This window comes from Oncorhynchus gorbuscha, linkage group LG24 (assembly GCF_021184085.1).
Source record: "Oncorhynchus gorbuscha isolate QuinsamMale2020 ecotype Even-year linkage group LG24, OgorEven_v1.0, whole genome shotgun sequence".
NCBI lineage: Eukaryota > Metazoa > Chordata > Actinopteri > Salmoniformes > Salmonidae > Oncorhynchus > Oncorhynchus gorbuscha.
The window spans coordinates 18,601,647-18,627,558 of record NC_060196.1 but is presented as its reverse complement, the minus strand read 5'-3'; the positions used below and the strand labels follow the sequence as shown (position 1 = coordinate 18,627,558).

The following is a 25,912-nucleotide window of genomic DNA, read 5'->3' as shown; positions in this document are numbered from 1 at the left end:
AACATAACAATGGTCATTATGGCCAAACAGTTCTATTTTTGTTTCATCAGACCAGAGGATGATCTTTGTCTCCATGTGCAGTTGCAAACCTTCGTCTGGCTTTTTTATTGCGGTTTTGGAGCAGTGGCTTCTTCCTTGCTGAGCGTCCTTTCAGGTTATGTCGATATAGGACGCATTTTACTGTGGATATAGATACTTCTGTACCTGTTTCCTCCAGTATCTTCACAATGTCATTTGATGTTGTTCTGGGATTGATTTGCACTTTTCGCACCAAAGTACGTTCATCTCTAGGAGACAGAACGTGTCTCCTTCCTGAGCGGTATGACAGCTGCGTGGTCCCATTGTCACGCCTTGGTCTATTTTGTTCAGGCCAGGGTGTGACATGGATTTATTGTATTGTCGTATTGGGGTTTTGTGGGCATTGGGATTGTGGTTGATTAGGGGTGTGTCTAGTATAGGCTTGGCTGCCTGAGGCGGTTCTCAATCAGAGTCAGGTCATTCTGGTTGTCTCTGATTGGGAACCGTATTTAGGTAGCCAGGGTTTCACTGTGTATTTCGTGGGTGATTGTTCCTGTCTCTGTGTAGTGGTCACCAGATAGGCTGTAATTAGATTTCACGTTCCGTTTGTTGTTTTGTATTTGTAGAAGTTATTTCATGTATCGCGATTGTTTCATTAAAGACATTAGTAACCACCAAGCTGCATTTCGGTCCGACTCTCTTTCTACAAACGAAGAACGCCGTTACACCCATGGTGTTTATACTTGCGTACTATTGTTTGTACAGATGAACGTGGTACCTCCAGGCGTTTGGAAATTGCTCCCAAGGATGAACCAGACTTGTAGTCTACAAAAAGAAAAAACTGAGGTCTTGGCTGATTTCTTTTGATTTTCCTATGATGTAAAGCAAAGAGGCACTGATTTTGAAGGTAGGCCTTGAAATACATCCCCAGGTACACCTCCAATTGACTCATATTATGTCAATTAGTCTATCAGTTGCTTCTAAAGCCATTACATAATTTTCTGGAATTTTGGGAGCTGTTTAAAGGCACAGTCAACTTAGTGTATGTAAACTTCTGACCCACTGGAATTGTGCTACAGTGAAATATAAGTGAAATATGTGTCTGTAAACAATTGTTGGAAAAATGACTTGTGTCATGCACAAAGTAGATGTCCTATCCGACTTGCCAAAAGTATAGTTTATTAACAAGACATTTGTGGAGTGGTTGAAAAACGAGTTTCAATGACTCTTCAACTGTACATTCTCCCCCTTACAGTTGACCACCAATGAGAATATCATATGTTAAGTGATTCCTCCCGATTTGATATGACACAACCCAATTTCCAGAGAATGCATTCTTACTAAATTAGAAGCATGTTGTTGCAGTTGCACGGGCTCCCACCGCGTCTCCCAGAATCCCTTTCAATTCATGGATTCTCCAGTCCCATGGCTCATAAATCCACATCAGGCCTGGGCATTGAGCTCACATATCAAGGTGCATGTGTGAGGATTGGCTGGATTTACTGCTCTGTGCAGACATAGAGTGAGAGCCTGTGTTGTTTACCAATTAACTGAACTGACCGTCTCATTTCAGTACCATTTCAGCCAATGGATATAAGGCTTTATAACTTGTGTTGTATGAGCCTTTAAGTTCTATTATAAGGTGTATAATATGTTGTGTTTATTTAATGTACGGGTATAATGCTTATAACTTGTAATGAGCATGTAAGGGCCTCTTATAACAAGGCTTATATTATGTTAAGTCTCTCTGCAGCAAATGATCAACCGACTCGAAATGGCTTTTTTTCAGATGATAATAAGATATTATAATGGGGTCATACTGTACATGCTTATAACATTTTGCCATGCATTATGACCACATCATAATGCATTATAAGGGTTATCACTGTGTTCATCTTATCCAGGTCCAATCTGTCCATCGTGGAGGACATTCGCCAGGGAGACGGCAAGCTGTACAGAGCTGATCTCCTCAAAGAACTGCTCAAACTCCTGCCCGAGTCTGAAGAGGTGTGTGTGTGTGTGTGTGTGTATGTGTGTGTGTGTGTGTGTGTGTGTGTGTGTGTGTGTGTGTGTGTGTGTGTGTGTGTGTGTGTGTGTGTGTGTGTGTGTGTGTGTGTGTGTGTGTGTGTGTGTGTGTGTGTGTGTGTGTGTGTGTGTGTGTGTGTGTGTGTGTGTGTGAGAGAGAGAGAGAGAACACAATGTACCAGCCAAGCAATGCACCACAGTTTTTGAATAGGATACTAGCACATCCCAGCTAGCATAGGTTTCCCCCATATCTATGATATAAATACCAGTAAATCATTCTGAAATGGATGGAGCACAATAATTAAATGATTTAATGACAGACATTGTCTAAGTTACTGTGTACATTTACATTTACATTTAAGTCATTTAGCAGACGCTCTTATCCAGAGCGACTTACAAATTGGTGCACATAAACAATGTTTAAGGTACATTTTTGTTGTTGAGGTTGGGTTCTTATGGATTGCACATATTGCAGCACAATATAATATTAATGGCATTTAGCAGACGCTTTCATCAAAAGCGACTTAAAATCAGTCATGTGTGCATACATTTTCATATGGGTGGCCCCAGTGGGAATCAAAACCATGATCCCAACTTTACAAGTACAATGCTCTACCAACTGAGCCACATAGGAACGTGTTCATATGTTTATTGTCACATCCACAGGTAAAGAAACTGAGGGAGTTCAAAGGGGATTCCAGCAAACTGACCTTGGCAGACTCCTTCATGTACCTGTTGATCCAGGTGCCTCGGTAAGCTGTACTCATTTATCCTAATGACGACCGGTCTAAATAGTTTTTTTTCTTTGTGCAGAAGGATCATTATTTGCCTAATAATGAGGGCCTCAACAAAATAAATGGGCTGGTTTTCAGGCCTCGAGGAAAAACATGGGCCGGTGTGTTTGAAATGCCTGATACGATTTCTGGAGCCAGTCTGTCCCTGTTACTGCATGAATCAATCAAATCTTGATTCACTTATCAGCCATTTTAAGCATATCTTCATGAGTCTACCTTGCTAGTGTTTTTCCAGTACCCACAACTGTTCATTCTGCAATTTCATTTGCTCCAAAGGAAAATGAATGGTTATATACAGTGCCTTGCAAAAGTATTCGGCCCCCTTGAACCTTGCGACCTTTTGCCACATTTCAGGCTTCAAACATAAAGATATAAAACTGTATTTATTTGTGAAGAATCAACAACAAGTGGGACACAATCATGAAGTGGAACGACATTTATTGGATATTTCAAACTTTTTTAACAAATCGAAAACTGAAAAATTGGGCGTGCAAAATTATTCAGCCCCCTTAAGTTAATACTTTGTAGCGCCACCTTTTGCTGCGATTACAGCTGTAAGTCGCTTGGGGTATGTCTCTATCAGTTTTGCACATCGAGAGACTGACATTTTTCCCATTCCTCCTTGCAAAACAGCTCAAGCTCAGTGAGGTTGGATGGAGAGCATTTGTGAACAGCAGTTTTCAGTTCTTTCCACAGATTCTCGATTGGATTCAGGTCTGGACTTTGACTTGGCCATTCTAACACCTGGATATGTTTATTTTTGAACCATTCCATTGTAGATTTTGCTTTATGTTTTGGATCATTGTCTTGTTGGAAGACAAATCTCCGTCCCAGTCTCAGGTCTTTTGCAGACTCTATCAGGTTTTCTTCCAGAATGGTCCTGTATTTGGCTCCATCCATCTTCCCATCAATTTTAACCATCTTCCCTGTCCCTGCTGAAGAAAAGCAGGCCCAAACCATGATGCTGCCACCACCATGTTTGACAGTGGGGATGGTAGGTTCAGGGTGACGAGCTGTGTTGCTTTTACGCCAAACATAACGTTTTGCATTGTTGCCAAAAAGTTCAAATTTGGTTTCATCTGATCAGAGCACCTTCTTCCACATGTTTGGTGTGTCTCCCAGGTGGCTTGTGGCAAACTTTAAATGACACTTTTTATGGATATCTTTAAGAAATGGCTTTCTTCTTGCCACTCTTTCATAAAGGCCAGATTTGTGCAATATATGACTGATTGTTGTCCTATGGACAGAGTCTCCCACCTCAGCTGTAGATCTCTGCAGTTCATCCAGAGTGATCATGGGCCTCTTGGCTGCATCTCTGATCAGTCTTCTCCTTGTATGAGCTGAAAGTTTAGAGGGACGGCCAGGTCTTGGTAGATTTGCAGTGGTCTGATACTCCTTCCATGTCAATATTATCGCTTGCACAGTGCTCCTTGGGATGTTTAAAGCTTGGGAAATATTTTTGTATCCAAATCCGGCTTTAAACTTCTTCACAACAGTATCTCAGACCCGCCTGGTGTGTTCCTTGTTCTTCATGATGCTCTCTGCGCTTTTAACGGACCTCTGAAACTATCACAGTGCAGGTGCATTTATACGGAGACTTGATTACACACAGGTGGATTGTATTTATCATCATTAGTCATTTAGGTCAACATTGGATCATTCAGAGATCCTCACTGAACTTCTGGAGAGAGTTTGCTGCACTGAAAGTAAAGGGGCTGAATAATTTAGCACGCCCAATTTTTCAGTTTTTGATTTGTTAAAAAAGTTTGAAATATCCAATAAATGTTGTTCCACTTCATGATTGTGTCCCACTTGTTGTTGATTCTTCACAAAAAATACAGTTTTATATCTTTATGTTTGAAGCCTGAAATGTGGCAAAAGGTCGCAAGGTTCAAGGGGTTTCGCAAGGCACTGTACTAAAGCATAAACTGTGCAGGTTTGAGAAATTTACGGAGTACTTATTTCAATTAAATAAACAGGTGTGTAGTATCTGATGCTGTACCTCAGGTCAATTCCACTGCCCTTCGAGGGCTATGCTACTACTGTTTTTCTCCCTGGTAGTTAATTGATCAAGGCCAAGTGTAAGTCATACTTTACTTTACTGTCCTTATTGACCCCATAGGGACATTTTGTTGCAGTGTCATGTACACGTTTAAAGTGGTGTTTAAATATAAAACAAATTGACAATACAACTTCCATAACAGTTACATACAGATAAAAAGAGACTAGCCTGCTGGCCTTACTGGGTCGATAGGAACATTAGCCCAAGCTATTTAGGAGTGATATCACAGCTAGTGCAAATTATTGTCTAGTTCTGTTTTTCATCCCGGGGGGTGCCGTATACCTGCACCCAGAAGGGAGTAGATCAAAGTCCGAGTACAGGGGGTGGCTTGGGTCTAAAATTATTTTGTGAGCCTTGCGGAGGGCCCTGATGTTAAAGATCTCATCCAGGCCTGTCTGTTTGACTCCAAGTACCTTGCGTGCGCTGTGGTGATAATCCTTCTCAGTATAGTTCTCTGGCTGACAGTGGCATTGCCCAACCAACAAACAATATAAAAAGTTTAAAAACTCTCAATGAAAGATTTGTAAAACAGAGTCAGTATAGAAGAGTCAACATTAAAATTGAGAAAGTATACACCCATATATTTGTATTTTTCTACAATCTCTATGTTCTGACCTCTGATAAATGTTGCAGAGGTAAATGTTGTACGCTTCCTGAGGTCTAAGCAAATCTCTTTGGTCTTGTTGATGTTTAGGACCAGGTGTGATTCGTCACACAAAGTAATTTAGGACCGGGCCATGGGTTTCCTCGTCATCATGCAACAGGCTGATCAAGGCAGTACCTGATTAGGAGAGAATGAAAACCAGCAGTGCTTTGGCCCCCGAAACTGAGGGCCTGGAGTTGTATAGTAAATTGTACTATTCTGTTCCCTGTGCCAGTGAATCTGACACCCCCTGTTCTCTGTCGCCCCTGCCAGGTTTGAGTTGCACATCGAGGCCATGGTCCTGCGTGACGAGTTCTTTCCATCCTGCGCTGTGATGAGCCGTGAGATCGATGTAATCCGCGTGGCCACCAAAGGTAATGATATTGAGACAAAACTGCCCCGCTAGCATGCTGCCACACACCATCGACTGGAGACCCAGATATCTGAGTCGCAGCACTGAGGTGTAACAAGGACCCAGTGTGTGCGCGGGTGCGTGCGTGTCATCTGAGCTGGCGCTGTATTCGGGCCAATATATATAGTAGATGCAGGTAAGGGTTGGAACCAGTTCAGAGAACAGAACAGAAAACAACTCCATTGTGTCCTCCTCCCAGAGCGCTAAGAACCTTGGCGTGATCCTGGACAACACCCTGTCGTTCTCAACTAACATCAAGGCGGTGGCCCGTTCCTGTAGGTTCATGCTCTACAACATCCGCAGATTACGACCCTGCCTCACACAGGAAGCGGCGCAGGTCCTAATCCAGGCACTTGTCATCTCCCGTCTGGATTACTGCAACTCGCTGTTGGCTGGGCTCCCTGCCTGTGCCATTAAACCCCTACAACTCATCCAGAACGCCGCAGCCCGTCTAGTGTTCAACCTTCCCAAGTTCTCTCACGTCACCCCGCTCCTCCGCTCTCTCCACTGGCTTCCAGTTGAAGCTCGCATCCGCTACAAGACCATGGTGCTTGCCTACGGAGCTGTGAGGGGAACGGCACCTCAGTACCTCCAGGCTCTGATCAGGCCCTACACCCAAATAAGGGCACTGCGTTCATCCACCTCTGGCCTGCTCGTCTCCCTACCACTGAGGAAGTACAGTTCCCGCTCAGCCCAGTCAAAACTGTTCGCTGCTCTGGCTCCCCAATGGTGGAACAAACTCCCTCACGACGCCAGGACAGCGGAGTCAATCACCACCTTCCGGAGACACCTGAAACCCCACCTCTTTAAGGAATACTTAGGATAGGATAAAGTAATCCTTCTCACCCCCCCCCCCCTTAAAATATTTAGATGCACTATTGTAAAGTGGCTGTTCCACTGGATGTCATAAGGTGAATGCACCAATTTGTAAGTCGCTCTGGATAAGAGCGTCTGCTAAATGACTTAAATGTAAATGTAAATGAAAACAGGAAAATAACAGAATCATTTGACGAACAGAACCCGAACCGAAAACAAAAGTGATCTATATTGTTCCGGAACAAAACCATTATTTTAAAAGCATGGGAACTGGTTAATAACGTTATTTTACGTTCTGGGCATTTTCTTCCTGTCCGACAAAAATCATAACAAAGCGACTATGCAAAGCCCTCATTCTGTCACTCAGAAACTTATTCCAGCGTCTGCCTGCCAGCTGGAAATCTTTGCTAGTGTGAAGAATAGGTTACTGTAGCCTACTGACAACATTACAAGCATAATTCAGAAATTAGGGAGAGATGTTTAATTAGAGAAGAATGGATTTACTTTTTCAATGCTAGTTAAGGATACTATATTGTTCATGTTTTACATTGGATTGGTTAGCTACAAAAAGGCAATACATGTTTTTAATTCTAGCTAAAGATATTCAAAGTTCCTCCATAGAAGCCGGTCCTCCGTAGGTATAATTCTGTTGGCCTAATTCTGATAATACATATCATAACAAGATGCCCAGCGCTTCAAAGCATGCTTCCGCCACCCTCTCTCGCTCTCTCCTCACCCTCAACATGTCAGTTGCATCTTGTGCCCTACACTGTGACTGGCAGCACAGTGTGTGTGTGTTTGTCTTTCATTATGATTACTATGCTGTTACGGCAAAATACAATTGGCTCTTAACTACTTTCCTTTACTTATTAAATTGCTTACCTGCTCCACAGCAAGTTGCTCTATTTTGCACTGATTGGTGAAGTAAATGAATGTTGAGCTAAATGTATATATATTTTAGAGGTTTAAAAAGGAACAGAGAGCAACGATACAAACCCGTACTTTTTTTGGGTTCGAACCGTTTCAAAACTTTATTTTCCTGTTTAGAAAAGTGGAACGGAACCAAAAAATGTATTATTCTGTTCAGAACTAAATGATTGAAAAATAATTTTGTTTCCAACCCCTGGATGCAGGGTTCATGCAGAGGAGGTTTTCAGATTATTGACAGAAATTGAGGTTCATGCAATGAAGAGACATTTAAATACAGAGATAGAAAGATACTGAGATACATACCGTATTTACAGATAAATAGAGATGTGGATGGGTGCACCTAGAGATTTTTTCGGGAGTAGGGACAGTAGACCTCATTTGGTTCACCATTTGTTTAATGGTTAATAATTGCAAAGGACAAAACAGGCCTTGATGACAAACAGTTGACACCGGCGGATGGCCGCGGTGTGTCAGTGTTATTATACTTATATTAAGCACAGCGTCTGAAACCAATCATATGATCCACAGTCGACTTGTTTTTGTCATTTGGGCTCTGAAATATGCAACACGTTGACATTTATTGTAGTACAGTGGGCCTATGCATGATTTGTTGGTATGCACCTACTGTAGCTAATACATTCAAATGAGCTTGGTAGTGCCTAAAGAGCAGCACCACTTTAGCAAATGATTTGCCCTGATACATTTAGTAAGCTAAACGTGTCTTGAGAGTGTAGACTGCTGTAAAATCTGCATTGTGAGGCCTTTAAGGGCATAGTGCAGGGTTTTTGAATGATTCGTAAAACGTCCTTACATGGAGTTTTACCTTTTAGCAAATTTGGGGCTTTACAAAGCGTCCAATAAATGGTGGGACACACAGTGGGGAGAACAAGTATTTGATACACTGCTTATTTTGCAGGTTTTTCATACTTACAAAGCATGTAGAGGTCTGTAAGTATTATCATAGGTACACTTCCACTGTGAGAGACGGAATCACATTGTATGATTTTTAAGTAATTCATTTGCATTTTATTGCATGACATAAGTATTTGATACATCAGAAAAGCAGAACTTAATATTTGGTACAGAAACATTTGTTTGCAATTACTGTAGTTCTTGACCAGGTTTGCACACACTGCAGCAGGGATTTTGGCCCACTTCTCCATACTGACCTTCTTCAGATCCTTCAGGTTTCGGGGCTGTCGCTAGACAATATGGACTTTCAGCTCCCTCCAAAGATTTTCTATTGGGTTCAGGTCTGGAGACTGGCTAGGCCACTCCAGGACCTTGAGATGCTTCTTACAGAGCCACTCCTTAGTTGCCCTGGCTGTGTGTTTCGGGTCATTGTCATGCTGAAAGACCAGGCCACGACCCATCTTCAATGCTCTTACTGAGGCAAGGAGGTCGTTGGCTAAGATCTCGCGATACATGGCCCCATCCATCCTCCCCTCAATACGGTGCATTCATCCTGTCCCCTTTGCAGAAAAGCATCCCCAAAGAATGATGTTGCTACCTCCATGCTGCACGGTTGGGATGGTGTTCTTGGGGTTGTACTCATCCTTCTTCTTCCTCCAAACACGGCTAGTGGTTTAGACCAAAAAGCTCTATTTTTGTCTCAGCAGACCACATGACCTTCTCCCATTCCTCCTCTGGATCATCCAGATGGTCATTGGCAAACCTCAGACGGGCCCTGGACATGCGCTGGCTTGAGCAGGGGGACCTTGCGTGTGCTGCAGGATATTAATCCATGACGGCGTAGTGTGTTACTAATGGTATTCTTTGAGACTGTGGTCCCAGCTCTCTTCAGGTCATTGACCAGGTCCTGCCGTGTAGTTCTGGGCTGATCCCTCACCTTCCTCATGATCATTGATGCCCCACGAGGTGAGATCTTGCATGGAGCCCCAGACCGAGGGTGATTGACCGTCATCTTGAACTTCTTCCATTTTCGAATAATTGCGCCAACAGTTGTTGCCTTCTCACCAAGCTGCTTGCCTATTGTCCTGTAGCCCATCCCAGCCTTGTGCAGGTCTACAATCTTATCCCTGATGTCCTTACACAGCTCTCTGGTCTTGGACATTGTGGACATTGTGGAGAGTTTGGAGTCTATTTGAGTGTGTGGACAGGTGTCTTTTATACAGGTAACGAGTTCAATCAGGTGCAGTTAATACAGGTAATGAGTGGAGAACAGGAGGGATCCTTAAAGAAAAAGAAAAGGTCTGTGAGAGCCGGAATTCTTACTGGTTGGCAGGTGATCAAATACTTATGTCATGCAATAAAATGCAAATGAATTACTTAAAAATCATAGAATGTGATTTTTGTTTCAGATTCCGTCTCTCACAGTTGAAGTGTACCTATGATAAAAATTACAGTCCTCTACATGCTTTGGAAGTAGGAAAACCTGCAAAATCGGCAGTGTATCAAATACTTGTTCTCCCCACTGTATTTGACACACCAACCCCCCCTGCTCTAAGCTGAATGCGGCTCAAGGTAATTTTAGCTGAGTCACAGCTTCTCACCCCTCAGCCACACTTTATTGGCTTCCCTCTCAGGAAGCCCATGCACCGCAACCTCTTTGTGGCAGTGCTGAATTGAGATGTCAGTTTGGCAGGGCACTTGGCCAAAATGAAGAATAGTTTCATCAACATTAGGCCTCTGGGCGGCGTTATGTTACATAAAATCGGTTATAGCTGCAAGGTTTTTTGGCGTGCTTTATTAGGAAGGTGTAGATGGATGGAAGACAGTGAGACACAGAAAGAAGGCATTGAACCCTGACCTCCAGTACAGGGCCTTATGTGGCATGTGCCAGGAGTGTTATCCACAGCTCTGCATGTTGCTGCAACATTGGATAAGTTGGTTTGAGCCGTCGTTATTTTGTGTGTGTTTTTGTGTTTACTCCATCTCTTCATGAATTGCATTTGATCTAGGATGTGCATGTACATATATGATGCATTTTGTTACGCTGGTGTCCATTTTCTATTTAAACAAAGTGCAATACACAGACAAGCTACTTCCTGATTGTGATTACTAGTGAAACCAGACTCTTGGTGGGGTCCGACATTACTCCTAATGAGTAGCTAGCTGTATTGTACAGTATGTTAAATATCAATAGGCCTACAGTCATGCTAAAACTATGACATCATCTCTATACAGCTGTATATATCTCAGTTGAAAGCTAGTTTGAGTTATAGTGGAAGTGTATGGTGGAAGTTAATTCCAACCAGTGATGGCGTTTGATGAGGGGCAGACCTGGGTTGAAATACTTGAAAAGTATTTTCAAATACATTGAGCGTTTGCTTGAATCTGCCTGGAGTGCCAGATGGGCGGGGTTTGCAGTTTGGGGACTTTTATATTTGTTTATTAAGCCAGGCAAGCTCAACTAGGCACAGATAAAGTATTTGAATCTATTTTTATGAAGCCCAGATCAGATGGAGGTTACTGCTGAATGCTCTGCGTGCTATGGGTTTGTATTGACCCCTCACTCCTCTCTCTCTGTAGAGCTGATGACCTGTGAGGAACTACACGCCATCCTCCACCTGGTTCTGCAGGCTGGAAACATCATGAACGCTGTGAGCCAACGATGCCATTATCTCTCACTTTCCTCTTTCTATTTATCTATCCTCACTCTCTCTTCCTCTCTTTCTCTCTCCTCAATCACTCACTCACCCTCTCGCTCTCTCACGCACTCACTCACTTGGTCTCTCTCTCCATCAATCTGTGACATCTGTCTAGTTACCCTCCCCCGTATCTCGTTTCTCTCCTTATCTGTCTGATATGACCATGGCTAAGGTGGGATAATGGCTTTTATGGCACCACTATGACACTGCTCATTTATCCTCCTCCCCGTCCCGCAGGGCGGTTACGCGGGCAACGCCGTGGGCTTCAAGCTGTCATCGCTCCTCTCGCTGGCTGACACCAAGGCCAACAAACCGGGCATGAACCTGCTGCATTTTGTGGCTTTGGTGAGTCTGACAGATAGAAATGGGAGGAGACACTGAAGGAGACACACACACTGGAGGAGACAGACACACGGGAGGAGACAGACACACTAGAGGAGACAGACACACTAGAGGAGACAGACACACTAGAGGAGACAGACACACTGGAGGAGACAGACACACTGGAGGAGACAGACACACGGGAGGAGACAGACACACTAGAGGAGACAGACACACTAGAGGAGACAGACGCACTGGAGGAGACAGACACACTGGAGGAGACAGACACACTGGAGGAGACAGACACACTAGAGGAGACAGACACACTAGAGGAGACAGACACACTGGAGGAGACAGACACACTGGAGGAGACAGATACACTAGAGGAGAAAGGCACACTAGAGGAGGCAGACACACTGGAGGAGGCAGACACACTGGAGGAGACAGACACATTGGAGGAGACAGACAAACTGGAGGAGAAAAACAAGACATGCACAACACACACAGGAGAAGACACATACACACTGGAGGAGACACACAGAGACAGATTAGTGGAGAATCACTTTGTAAGCAAGCTGTGTGCAGGAATATCTTCAGGTTTCTTCTGGTCATGCTCACTTTAAAATGAAATGTCACCATTTGGGTGTCAGTGTGCTGACCTGTGGACCCTTTTGGCATTCGAACAGAGTACAAACACTCCCCACTGGGAACAAACTGGTTGAATCAACATTGTTTTAACGTTATTTGTCAATGTATTGAGACATGGAATCTAGGGGGAAAATGCATTGGATTTGGATTTGCAAAAAGTCATCAACTGTTGTTTTGAGGGTAAAAGTTCAACCAGTGTCTGTCATCATGGTAACCAATTTTCAACATAGACATACCTTGTTGAATTTGTACATTTGAAACAACTTCAGATCTTCAATGTTATATCCACTATCAGAAAAAAGCTATAAACTGGGCAGCAGCTGGTAGTTAACTTTAACAACATGCAATCTCACGAGCTGGTAGTTTTTCAAGGTAACAGCCATCCATTTACTGCATTCAAAGATAACCAACCATTGATAACTTGCACTATGTACTTCCAGGATTTTAACTAAGCCCAGCTCTGCTTAGCTTTAATATTTGTCACTGACTACTACCAATTTGTTATAGTGAGAATGATATTTGAGAGATCTCTTAATAACTAAATAGATTCACTATTGTTTTTGAAGTAGTTTCAAGGGGTGAGTTTAACAGAACAAATGTTAAGTCATATATCATCAATGATACTATTGAGGCCTATATTAGGCCTTTTATTATTATTATAGAATTTGCAAAGTCATCAACAGATATTGTCTCAAGTCAACCCAGGGTTCAACTAAAAATAGACAATGCATATGGCCCTAGGATTTCAAGCTTTGGTTGATTTTAAATGTAACATTGAAGTTAAGAATTCATATGTTGGACTCACATCTCCATCTCACATCTCCATCTCTAAGTAAAATAATAGGACTAAATCAAATCAACTTTTATTTAAAGTGTGTTTAAAGTTTGATTTGATTTAGTCCTATTCTTTAACTTCGATCTTTGGTTGAGATGGACATGGTTATTTCAACATATTAATTTGTAGACGAACTGGAATTAAAGTCAGACTAAGTCAGTGGTACAAAAGATACAATTCCTTCAAATGTTGATTTTTGTTTGTGTAAACACGATTCAATATCACTTTTGCGATGCACTTCTGTCTATTAACTTGTCCACAAAGTTAACAAATGATATGTTGTATTCACGTCTCCAACTAAACCAAAAATATAATTCAATAGGATTAAGCCAGTGGCTCAGATTAAACTATCCAAGCATTAGATTCATTCCCTTTAAATGTTGATATTTGTATTACAAATATAACTTTTGTAATACAGTTAATAGCCTAAAGTTAGGCTATTTTACAAACTAATGTAACAGTGTTTATTCAACTTTAAAACGAGTAACACATCCAGAGCCATGTCATGAGGTTACTGTAACTATAAATGTCATCTTATGTAATCATAGAAAGTGTGCATGTTCAAAATAGCATGCAAAGGTCGCAGGTCTGTGGAAATCTTCACAGTTGCTATAATAATCTGTGCAGAATATTGAACAGCATTGATAACTTGCACTATGTACTTTTATTGTCATCTCAACTACAATCCTACCTGGAGTTCAGAGTTCAGAGCGAAGCACACAGAAACTAGAGGCCATGAGTAACTTCAAAAAGAATGGCTGAGCTGTTGATAAATCAGATTTTACATGTCTATTTAAATCCTTTGTAAAGCCACTCCACAATGGGCCTAACAACTTGAAACCGTTTAGGTTCATCAGAGACATTACCATGATGAACCATGTTAAGTTTGCCATTGATATCCTTGACCAAGTTACGCTAATGCTTAAAATATTCATAAATAATCTTGTCATGGAATAAAAGTCAGATTCACTCCAAATTTGATCTTTGGTCACAATAGTCCCTACGTTAATGCATTCAAAGATGGCCACACTATAGCACATACACTAATATGTTAAAATATGCTGAAAGTACACACAAAATGTGGAATGTAGGCCTATGGTACATAGTTGAAAAGCTAAGGGATTGGCCAAAAGATGGCGAAGTTATTGACAAAACGAAACTCAGATTTTCCTTGTCCATTTAAACCAATGTAAATTGACACCACAGTGGCCTGTCAACTTGAAACTTATCGTCGCTATCATGGCCGTCCCTAAAATGAACCATACTGAATTTGGCATTTATATTTCAAAAAACAAGGAAACTATTAACAACTCATTCTTTGCATTCATCTTATTCTTGTGAACCATACGTCAGATTCACTTCAGATTTTGTATTTAGACTCATTACATCAGTCTTTAATGGTTTTTGAGAAAATATTGTTGCTGCATTCAAATATGGCCGTTCTGTACCTATAGATGCATGTTAGCACATATGCTAATGCTACAAATACTTTTGAAAAATTATAGTTTCTTATAGGTACAGTGTGGCCATATTTGAATGCAGCAACTTGTTTTTACTTCACTTGAGTCATCCTTGTGGTATTGAGAGATAAACATAGTAATGCTTTCACTGATTGCAGATAAAGGAATATAGTTACATGATAGAGTGCTTGCTTTGCTAAACAACTGATCTTGTGTCCTTTCTGTCATCCTGTGAACACCGTTCATTGCTGCTCACAGCTATATATTGGTTTTGGTATGAGATTAAACAGTGAGAACACATTAAGTTGTTGTATATAGTATATGTACAACACTGAGTATATAAAACATCCCTGGTTGAAGATATTCCTAAGGTTTGGTATACTCAGTGTATGGATACAAAATGTCTGACATTGCATTCCCATTTTAATTTTGTTGAATTTTGTTGTTTGTTTGTTATGATGGAAATTGCAGTGATAACACGTTTAGATGACAACTAAACCAAACATACAACATTGTTTTTTCATTGGAATTTGGTTGTGCTTTTAGAAGGTAGTGACACATTAGGAATTCAACAAATGTCAGGCTGTCTTTTTGAGTGGATGAATGAAGGTTGAAATCTTATTGATCAACATCTCATCCAAATATTACCAACATTTCCACGTTTAAATGACGTGGTGTGCCCAGTGGGTCAGAATTTAGTAGTTTGTTTGAATTCGTTTGTTAGAATTTGAGATGCGTAAATATGTATTTTTTGACACAGAATAAGGAGAGGCTTTCCACAGATGCCCTTTCAACAGCAGAGAAGATGTCACTAGTAAATATTCCATGACATTGATGTTGGAGTAAACAGAGGCCAAATTAGAGACATTTTGAATATTGCAAGAAGGATGGCAGATGTTTGTGTGTTTTTCTTTTTTAAGGAGTCCTTATGTATTTTCAAGCTTTATTAAACAGATTGGAAATTACAAGGGGGATATGGGTGTACATAACATGTAATAATAATTCCTTCCTATCTTCTCAGGAGGCACAGAAGAAGGATGAGAAGCTGCTGAAGTTCCCTGAGAAACTGCAGGACATCCAGAGCGCTTCTAGGTAAAACTTCCTTGCGGTCTTCATGATGTCGGAAACTTGCAAACTGGGAAAAAGCCATTTGAACAGCCCTCCATCTCATCATTTCTGTAAAGTAGGACACTCGGGTGTCAACTATGTGCCGCAATTTCTTCGACATGCTGAACTATGACGTCACCTATTGAGGAAATTACAGCATTCTCGGCAGTTAAATGCAACAACAGTACATTATTTATCAAAATCAATCTATTTATACTGTTTTTGAACACTGTAATTTGTTTGTGAGCATAATAACTGCAGTTCATGGTTGACGTAGCTAGTTAGCTAGTTAGCTGTTAGTCAATGGGCATTTTCAATGACTTCAAAGCACGTTAATAGATACAACTTAATGCTCAGAGTTTGCACGTTTTATTTCCGAACACTCTGATATGTCAAGAACGCAGCATTTGCACTGCTATCCTTTGACAAGAGTCTTACAACTAGTTCACCTAGAAGAATCCCAGTCAATTTCATACCCATTATCTACGGATGCCCTAAACCGTATAAGGACTTATGTGTCTCTTTTCACAATCAAGATCACTAACTCAGTTCCTGGAATGGTGTGTGTACAGTAGTGGCCAAAAGTTTTGAGAATGACACAAATATACATTTTCACAAAGTTTGCTGCTTCAGTGTCTTTAGATATTTTTGTCAGATGTTACTATGGAATACTGAAGTATAATTACAGGCATTTCATAAGTGTCAAAGGATTTTATTGACAATTACATGAAGTTGATGCAGAGAGTCAATATTTGCAGTGTTGACCCTTCTTTTTCAAGATCTCTGCAATCTGCCCTGGCATGCCGTCAATAAACTTCTGGGCCACATCCTGACTGATGGCAGGCGATTCTTGCATAATCGATGCTTGGAGTTTGTCAGAATTTGTGGGTTTTGTTTGTCCACCCGCCTCTTGAGGATTGACCAAAAGTTCTAAATGGGATTAAGGTCTGGGGAGTTTCCTGACCATGGACCCAAAATATTGATGTTTTGTTCCCCGAGCCACTTAGTTATCACTTTTGCCTTATCATGCTGGAAAAGGCATTGTTCATCACCAAACTGTTCCTGTATGTTTGGGAGAAGTTGCTCTCGGAGGATGTGTTGGTACCATTCTTTATTCATGGCTGTGTTCTTAGGAAAAATTGTGAGTGAGCCCACCCACCCACACATGAATGTTCTCAGGATGCTTTACTGTTTGAATGACACAGGACTGATGTTAGCGCTCACCTTGTCTTCTCCGGACAAGCTTTTTTCCAGATGCCCCAAACAATCGGGGATTCATCAGAGAAAATGACTTTACCCCAGTCCTCAGCAGTCCAATCCCTGTACTTTTTTGCAGAATATCAGTCTGTCCCTGATGTTTTTCCTGAAGAGAAGTGGTTTCTTTGCTACCCTTCTTGACACCAGGCCATCCTCCTAAAGTCTTCCCCTCACTGTGCGTGCAGATGCACTCACACCTGCCTGCTGCCATTCCTGAGCAAGCCTTGTACTGGTGGTGCCCCGATCCCACAGCTGAATCAACATTAGGAGATGGTCCTGGCGCTTGCTGAACTTTCTTGGGCGCCCTGAAGCCTTCTTCACAACAATTGAACCGCTCTCCTTGAAGTTCTTGATGATCCGATAAATGGTTGATTTAGGTGCAATCTTACTGGCAGCAATATCCTTGCCTGTGAATCCATTTTGTGCAAAGCAATGATGACGGCACGTGTTCCCTTGCAGTTAACCATGGTTGAATGAGGAAAAACAATGATTCCAAGCACCACCCTCCTTTTGAAGCTTCCAATCTGTTATCCAAACTCAATCAGCATGACAGAGTATTCTCCAGCCTTGTCCTCGTCAACACTCACACCTGTGTTAACGAGAGAATCACTGACATGACGTCAGCTGGTCCTTTTGTGGCAGGGCTGAAATGCAGTGGAAATGTTTTTGGGGGATTCAGTTCATTGCAAAGAGAGACTTTGCAAAGAGGGACTTTGTAATTCATCTGATCACTCTTCATAACATTCTGGAGTATATGCAAATTGCCATCATACATACTGAGGCAGCAGACTTTGGGAAAATGTATATTTGTGTCATTCTCAAATCTTTTGGCCACGACTGTAGCTTTTAGGTTCTTGCTTCAACATTAGCATGATTATATCCCTCCATTAGACATATCTGTATATGTTGCCTTTATATGACTACTACTGGATGATGATTTGTGCTTAATGCTGCAGTCTAGTAACATTTCTGCAGCCCCACCCCAATCCCTTAGCCGTTTACCTAAACAAGTGGTGGGGTGTCCTGTTTGTTGTTTTCTGAACTGCAGACTGCGGCTTTAATAAGACTGCATCTTTAAGTCTGGTTACATTTCTCCAGCTGCATACCTCAGCTGTTTACCAAGTGGCGAGGTGACCACTTTGCTGTTTTATGTATCGCAGACTGCAGCTTTAACGCAATAGAAAAAATATATGGTACAATACATGTTCATAGTTTAAATGCAATCAAATGAAGAGGTTGATTATTGGCTAGAATAACAGCAGCACTGAATGAAATCACAGATCCCTACGAACGCCTTGAGTTGAATTTCAGATTCATTTTAGCTCCCAATGGCTCTGGCAGTATACTGCACTGTTTAGGATACCTTATCTTCCCTGTGGCTGTCAAGCTCAAGGTCACCTCTGCATGCTACAGTTCAGCTCTCCCTCTCTCCTGGTGTGCCAACAGTTCATGCTCCGCTGTGGATATGCTAACACATCATCCTTACTTCCAGCCTCTCTAACTGTCGTGCTTTCACCATTATCGAATGCACTGTAGATATAGACAAGTGCCATACAGTGTAACATGGTCCACGTTGTGAGCGCCACGCTCTACCAACTGAGCCACACAATGTATTTTAACAGGCTTTGGATGATTTGCATATCCCCGCAGAATATCAGTGGAAAACATCGAGTTGGAGTTCTCGTCTCTCTACGTCAGGACCAGATCCTTGGAGGAGAAGGTCCAGAGTGAACCAGAGCTCCTGGAGCAGCTGGACCCCTTCCTGCAGGTGGGAGCACATTCAGTCAGGATCTAATTAGGGAATTCTACTCTGTGCTGATTACGGCGCATGAGGGCGGCACACAGTGAAGGCATCCTTAGCCAGTTGTGATATCAAAACGGATCCTAGGGTGACTGTAACATTGTAACATGACTTCAATGTCATGTGAGGTGTGTCTGTACATATAGTAGACAAATAAATGTATATCAGATAACTTACCACCATGATCTCAATTGGAAGAACACCCCATAAGCATAACAAATATGGGCCAATATGAGTCCATATGTATTTTGCATGTTGATAAGTGCTTACCATTCATACTATCCTACATCCCTGATATACAGTATCACCAAGCCCCCTGTTTTTGGTATATTTTGATGGTAATAATATTTTCACATTTGTTTTGTTCTTTATATATCTAATCTATGTGTCTGTCATCCATTGTCTGTCATTCCCAACAGAGCTCCACAAGGACCCTACAAGATCTGAAGAGGCGCAGGCTGGACCTGCGGAAGGAGGGAAATGCGCTTATTGACTTCTTCTGTGAAGACAAGGACACCTTCATGCTGGACGAGTGCTTCCGCATCTTCCAGGACTTCTGTCTCAAGTTCAAAAAGGCTGTCAAGGTGAGGTGTTTTTTCTTTAAACATTTCTATTCAAATCTTTTAAGACTCTACTATGTAGTTTCAGATAAGTAACTCACGTTATCCTGCATTGCATTTCCTGAAGTAACAAAAAATTCTAAACTCTTTAAAAGAACATACTGATGTAGGTGTATGTAAACATATAACAAAATGTGGAAGAAGTCAAGGGGTCTGAATACTTTCCTGAAGGCACTGTACACAAAATGATATTAATTAGCCCGTCCTTTCGCTGTCCCTGTCAGGATAACCTGGAGCGGGAGCTGAAGGAGATGGCCAGGCAGCGGCGTCTCAGAGAGCTGGAGGAGAAGCGCTTTGCCTGGAATGCTGACCAGCAGCAGGGTGCTGTCGCTGGTAACGGAGGTTTTGGCCGCAGCAGCAGCGAGAACGACGTGGACATGCTCACCAAGGAGGGCCTACTTGACTTCCTCCAGCAGCGTCCCGCCAGCCCCCACAGCCCCCTGGGTCGTTCAGCCAGCGCCCGTCGCCACCGCCACACTGTGGCCTCCATGGCCGACCGCGAGCTTCACGGCTATCTGGAGTTGTTCGGCAGTGGCGCGGCGCTGCCAGCAGACTATGCCAACAAATTCAACAGCCTGCCGCGCTCCGGCCGCACCCTTCAACGGAGAACCGCCCCCTGGCTTGTGTCCCAGGATGATAACCGCGATCTGGGGAATGGGCGGCAGGTGCTGGCCACGTCACACCGGGCCGAGACAGAGCCCATCAGCCCCTTGGCCATGTATTCTTCCACATGCTTTAATGTCAATGAGGAACCGTATAACAATAATAACAACTACACGACCGTGTCCGAGGGGAGCTATCTGCCTCGCTCATGTCACAACCGTAACGTCTTTCAGAAGACTCCCAACCCCGGAGCGAGTATCACGGCACACATGAACGTCAGCGTGGAGAGGCACACGCTAGTTCCGGGAATTCAACCGTTTGACCCCACAAGTACGAACAATAACACCAATCACATGCACTTTGTCGACCACGAAAACGTGGTGGTGACGGACTTGGAAAGGGTGAGGGAATCTCCAACGACACTCATTTTGGATACTCCTCCTCCTTGTCCAAAGAGTTTGGAAAGAGGGCCAGAGCCCGCGGCGTGGGAAGGTGATATGGCGTCCTCTCAGTTTGTGGTGGGCCCGCTTCAGAAGGAGGAAGAAGAAGACAGCAGCACCATCTCCTCAACCACCTGCGACACGACCCTCCCTCTTGACCCCTCGGTATCCAATAAGAAACCGATTTTCTACATCTTAGACTGCACAGAAACTGACTGCTCCGTAGCGCTTGACTACTCTGAGATCGAAAGCTCGCCTCTAATGAGGGAAGGATTGGTCCCTGACGTAAAAAACACTGACTGCAACAACGTCCAGGGGAACCTTCAAGACCCCAGCTCGCTGTCCTCCAACTCCAACTTTGATTCCACATCCACAAACGATCAGTCCGTCTCCGCCTCCACAAATGAGATGTTGCCGTCAAAGTCCAGAGACGAACGTGCCCCATCCGTCGGCTCCTTCGTTACCACGGAAGAGGGGGACACAGATAGCTGTGACACGGCAGAGGGTAGGCAGGTGGGCGAGAAAGCTGTAGAGACGTATAGCCCTAAACCAACACACTCCAAGAACAAGAACGTGTCAAAAGTTTCCAAAAACAGCGGAGTGGGTCGCAGCGTCAGGATGTTGACAACCACTGAGAACCAGGGCATGCGGAAGGTGGTGCCCATCACCAAGCTCAGCCGGACTGGCAGCAACGCCAGGCGGGTGGAGAGACCAGCCGGGAGCCATGAGGGTGCAGTACCCAGGCAGCCTCTCCGTGACAAGAGCACCCCAGCCAGGGGGCGGGGCGAGAAGATCGGTAGGCCCCCCCGCCACTCCAGCTTGCCCCCAGAGGAGACCAAATCCCAGGGGAGCACCGGCCTCTCAGGCTGGGCATGTGACCTCAACCCACGAAAGCCCTCCTTCCGCAAGCCCAGCGCCAAGCCACTGAGGAACCTGCCCAAGCCACCGCCGGAGGCAAAGATGTGCCGCGCCACCATGAGAGCCCTGGCTGCCCAGGCCCAAGGTCAGGTTGGGGCACCCTCTGAGGCTAGTGCTCCCGAAACACCTACCCACAGCTCCAAAACCCCATCAGCCACCCTGCCTGGCTGGGCCCGCAACACTGTGGCCTCCTCCTCTAGGACCACCAAGAAGGAACTCGCTCTCGCCCTCTCCAACCCTCCGACCCCCTCCAGGAGCCCCTCTCTCCGGTCCCGCAGCAGCTCCCAGAGTCAAGCACCCGCTCGGCCTCCAGCCACCGCCACAACCACACCTCCTGCCAAAGGGGGGCAGCATTCACCCCGGAGGGAGGAGAAGGAGAAGGCCCAAGTGGGTGGTCTGCAGAGGGTGCAGAGCGTTAAGGCGTCAAGCCGGGCGAGCACCCAGCGTAGCGACACCCCCCCACCGCCGCCCACCCGCGAGCGCTCACGCAAGAGCAGCAGCTTCTCCGAGAAATCTGTACAATCCATTACGTCATGTAGGACCATCAAGCCCACCTGGAAGTAGTACTCAAATATGGTGGAGCTCAATTGGAGCCAGAGAAAAAGAAATGTACTATGGTTTTCCCCCCACGTACTGTAGATGGACATTTTTATGTCCTCTTTCATTAGCTACTCTATGACATCCCACCTCATCCATATCAAGTCAATGTACAGGGCTCTGTCAAAACGTATTATATGAACTGCAAAATATATAATGCACTCTATGTAACCTCTCTGTAGATAAGATTATTTTTTTCGTGAGCCCCCGTTTGTTTTTGAGCATTCTTCACGGGGAGACAGAACTGACAAATGGCAAAATCCCCCTTTTTTCCTAGGAGCCTTCTTTGCCTGCTTTGTGGTCTTAAACTCTATGTAATACTGTATAATGACATGTCAAAATAGAAGCAAAATTAGAATGCTTTTTTTTTGTAACAGACCATTTTAAGATGGTGTTTACATGGTATTTACTTAAAAACTATGTGGTAGTAATATTTTCTGGTACTCACCTCAAAGAATTCAACACTATTGGTAATTTACTGTTACCAAATGGTACATAGAGACACGTGTGTCAATGAATCTCGTAGAAACTGAAGTGTGATTACTATGCAATTATTAGATAATTACCATTTTAACAAGTACTTTCTAGGTAACTACCTGGTAAACAGTGACTGTAAAATGAAGTGTTACTGAAAAACCACTACTGAACATGTTTGAATGCTGCTAATTAGCTTTGACAATTTGGGGACTATGTTAGTGTCTTCATTCAGGGTATGAGCTTTGTGAGATGCTGCCTTGCTGCTGTTGTGATTGTATCTTTGATTTCTGTGGTTCTCTACTTTCCTTTGCACAGCTATACTATACAGTAGCCTGGAGTCCACACTGAATATCACTCTGTTTTTCTATTGCTTCACTTCACTGATTTAGTGTGAGTCTGATCCATTAGGGTTCACTTGGGATTGGCAAAAAAAGAGCTGGTCCAATCAGTGTCCACTCAGATACTATGGGCGGGACAACAGTGAAAATAACTATTCAGGACCTTATTCACGAGAAACCAATAAGAAACAACCGTTTTCGTTTTCCGTTTGTACTACTGAATAAGACCCTGCTCTCAGTGTCATTGTACTCCTCAGCTGTTGGCCACTGAGTTCCTTTCCTGCTCCACTGAAGTTATACCTCGGTTATACTTGACATTGCAGAAATAGTATATAGTATAAAAAAAAGGACACAAAAGAAATGCCCATAGGCCCTATTCAATCCAACTGGGTATCCAGGTTTCCGAGGTTAAGTTAAATAAACATTATTGCTGATGTGCTGCATTGTCTTGGACAAAATAATATGTGCAGTCAGATATTAGGAAACTGAACAAAATTTGAATTGTCAATAAAGAATGTTGTTTTTCACTTGTTTTGGAAACCTGGTTGTCAGGGTTTGATTGAATCAGGTATCCTATTGTGTACTGTATCAAGTGCATTAACTGTTACTATTAGCAAGTACAGAAAGTTATTGAGCCATTATCCTCTGTTTATGATACTCCAGTTAGTCCTTTGGTATGATTCCACTGTAAAGTGTTACCTTTACCTCTCAGAATACAGTACAACATGTACTTGGTCATGCAATGTATTTTCATGTACTTGTGTTACTTTTGACATTTGCATTTATGTATCAATCACAAGCAATGTTTCTAAATGCTCTCGATAAAACGCCTCCATTCTCGCATTGAGTAGACGTGCACACAAAGGAAATATTTCTCCTGCTATATGCTATACCTAGACGAACGCTAATGCTATGAAAAACAGCATTGAACATGTAGCTCTTCAGACTGAAGTAACACCCAACATGGTGTTGTTTGTCTCTGTGTTTTGTCACAATAATCGTCTTTGTAATCCTTGACTTTTTCTACTGTGAATGTTGTCATCGGATTTTTGTACTACATGACATTGCGTAATTGTGTTCCTCGACCGCCAATGGTCGTGATTCAAGTAATACCGTAGATTCTTCAGCCCTGCAATTGCTCCTCACTAGACTGGCCCGTTTGTGCTGTCTTGTCCACTCCTATGGTCATCGGCAAGCCAGCACGAACAGATCTGGAACTCGGCCAGCTTGTCACACCACTTGCCTTTGAAACAGCATTGTGTCATTGACTTAAATAACAACAACTAGAGTGCATTAACTTGAAGCTTGATGTAGCCGCCGCATCATCAGTAGTGTCTCCTGAATTGTAAATAAGAGTAGAAATCCTCCCTACACTCCATTGCACTGAACGAATTAGAATGGATACTACAAATCACGGGCTTAGCCGATTAGCCGTCCACTCTGTGTACATAGTGTAAAGACATATGATTTTTTATTATACGTAGAGCTTGCAATATGTTTACATGTAGCAAACTGTATATGGAGGCTTGGAAGTAGTGAAGGTGAAGGTGAGAGGAAATGCTTAACCAGACTTCTTCCTCTCTTGAAATTGTCACAATGAACAGCATCGTTGTTCACAGACCATACACTGAGGCGCTCAATTCAACTGGTCTTGAATCAACAAGTTCAATCTACTGTACTCTCCATACAGCTGTTGTACCATTTCTGTCTGTAACTCTCAGAGCAAGCCTAAATCAATCCTACAGGCCACATCCCTGCAGTAGGCCAGGATATTTTTATCTCCCTGCTCTCTGCAATGCAAATGAAGGGAGGCAGTGAATGTCACAAAAGACCCAGAGGCCATACGTCAGCCCGGACGGGCTGTGTCTCAAATGGCACCCTATAGGGCTCTGATCAAAAGTAGTGTGTTATATATGGGACGCTGGCCTACGACATGTCTTATGGCTAAAGAGCGAGGCACAATGCTCCTCTCACTCCCTCTCTTTTCCCATCTACAGTCACAGTTAGAGTGTATGACAGATCTCCTCTCCGCCAGACTTAACACAATGTCCAGTCTTTTACAAGGATGGCCCTTTACAAGAGCGGCCTCCCACATCTTATCGCACAATGCCTCCTGCTGCCGGGCTCATTTAATAGGGGCATGTCGACAATGGGTGGTCTTACGTCAGAGCCACTAAAGACGGTGGGACTTCAATACGGAATGTCTCCCCTTTGCATCCCCCCACCACTCTGCTGCCACTTCCTTGTTATGGGGTGGTAACCATGACAACACAGTCCAGCAGGTCAGTCAGGACGCTGTGGGACTGAACACTAGCAGTGGTCTGTCTGACTAATAGCCTTAGCCTTTCTAAACTTAGGCCCGACTCCTAATCATGACAGAGCAGGCGCCTGGCAACCCAAAACAATGTTGAAACATTTGTCTAATGTTGCCCAACCCAAACCAAATGGTGGCGATGAATATTTTCCCATTGATTGATTGAGGTTGGTGGTTTCTCAAGCCAACTCGAGAAGTTGCACGCACACAATTAGTGACTTCATCCACAGTAGGCTACAGTTCATGTTCACTTTCAAATGTTAACCTTAAATTACAGTGTGAGCTATTGGCATGGATTCCTTAGGACCGAGGTGATGGTGGAACTGAAAGCAAGGAGGAATGTTTTCTTGCCTGATCCCAGATCTGTTTGTGCTCTATAGCCGACAATATGGTTGTTGTCATGGCCTTGATGGCACAAACAGATCCAGGACCAGGCTTGGTGTTTTTTACTGTTTTAATGTGATTCTTTATGAGGAATCCCACCGCTCTATACAGCTGCTCCACTTAATTGCCTTGGTTCTGCTTTGCCGCCTTCTTCTCCAAGTCACTGTCTTTGATGTTAATAAACTCAAACTTCTACATGGAGGAAATTACTGTAATCACTAAACTACACAAGACTGAATATTAGAATGTTATTCTACAGCACTGATCATTTAAAAAAATATGTTAAACAAAATCAATAAAGTCATCCGATGCTGTGTCACTTTGAAGCCGTGAAGCTTTTTTCTCCATCCTTCTCAGCCTTTTCCCGTCAGGAATGGACATTTCTGTGAATCTGAAACTGCGTGAATCATATTGGTTTTTGTATGCATTCTACAGGGGGTTGTTCTAAAGCAGACGCACTGAGGGCTGCGCTACAGCGTGC

General features: G+C 43.2%; 1 protein-coding gene across 1 annotated transcript in view; it reads left to right on the top strand.

Moving 5' to 3' along the window:
• Positions 1 to 25,626, top strand: part of fhdc1 (FH2 domain containing 1) — a 64,264-nt gene extending 38,638 nt beyond the window's left edge. The window contains exons 4-12 of the mRNA XM_046327753.1: positions 1,923 to 2,025; positions 2,710 to 2,795; positions 5,816 to 5,916; positions 11,193 to 11,263; positions 11,549 to 11,656; positions 15,597 to 15,667; positions 18,590 to 18,707; positions 19,160 to 19,324; positions 19,585 to 25,626. Coding sequence (XP_046183709.1) covers positions 1,923 to 2,025; positions 2,710 to 2,795; positions 5,816 to 5,916; positions 11,193 to 11,263; positions 11,549 to 11,656; positions 15,597 to 15,667; positions 18,590 to 18,707; positions 19,160 to 19,324; positions 19,585 to 21,885 — 3,124 coding nt within the window. The 3' untranslated portion in view covers positions 21,886 to 25,626. The remainder of the gene's footprint in view (positions 1 to 1,922; positions 2,026 to 2,709; positions 2,796 to 5,815; positions 5,917 to 11,192; positions 11,264 to 11,548; positions 11,657 to 15,596; positions 15,668 to 18,589; positions 18,708 to 19,159; positions 19,325 to 19,584) is intronic.
• Positions 25,627 to 25,912: the final 286 nt, after the last annotated feature.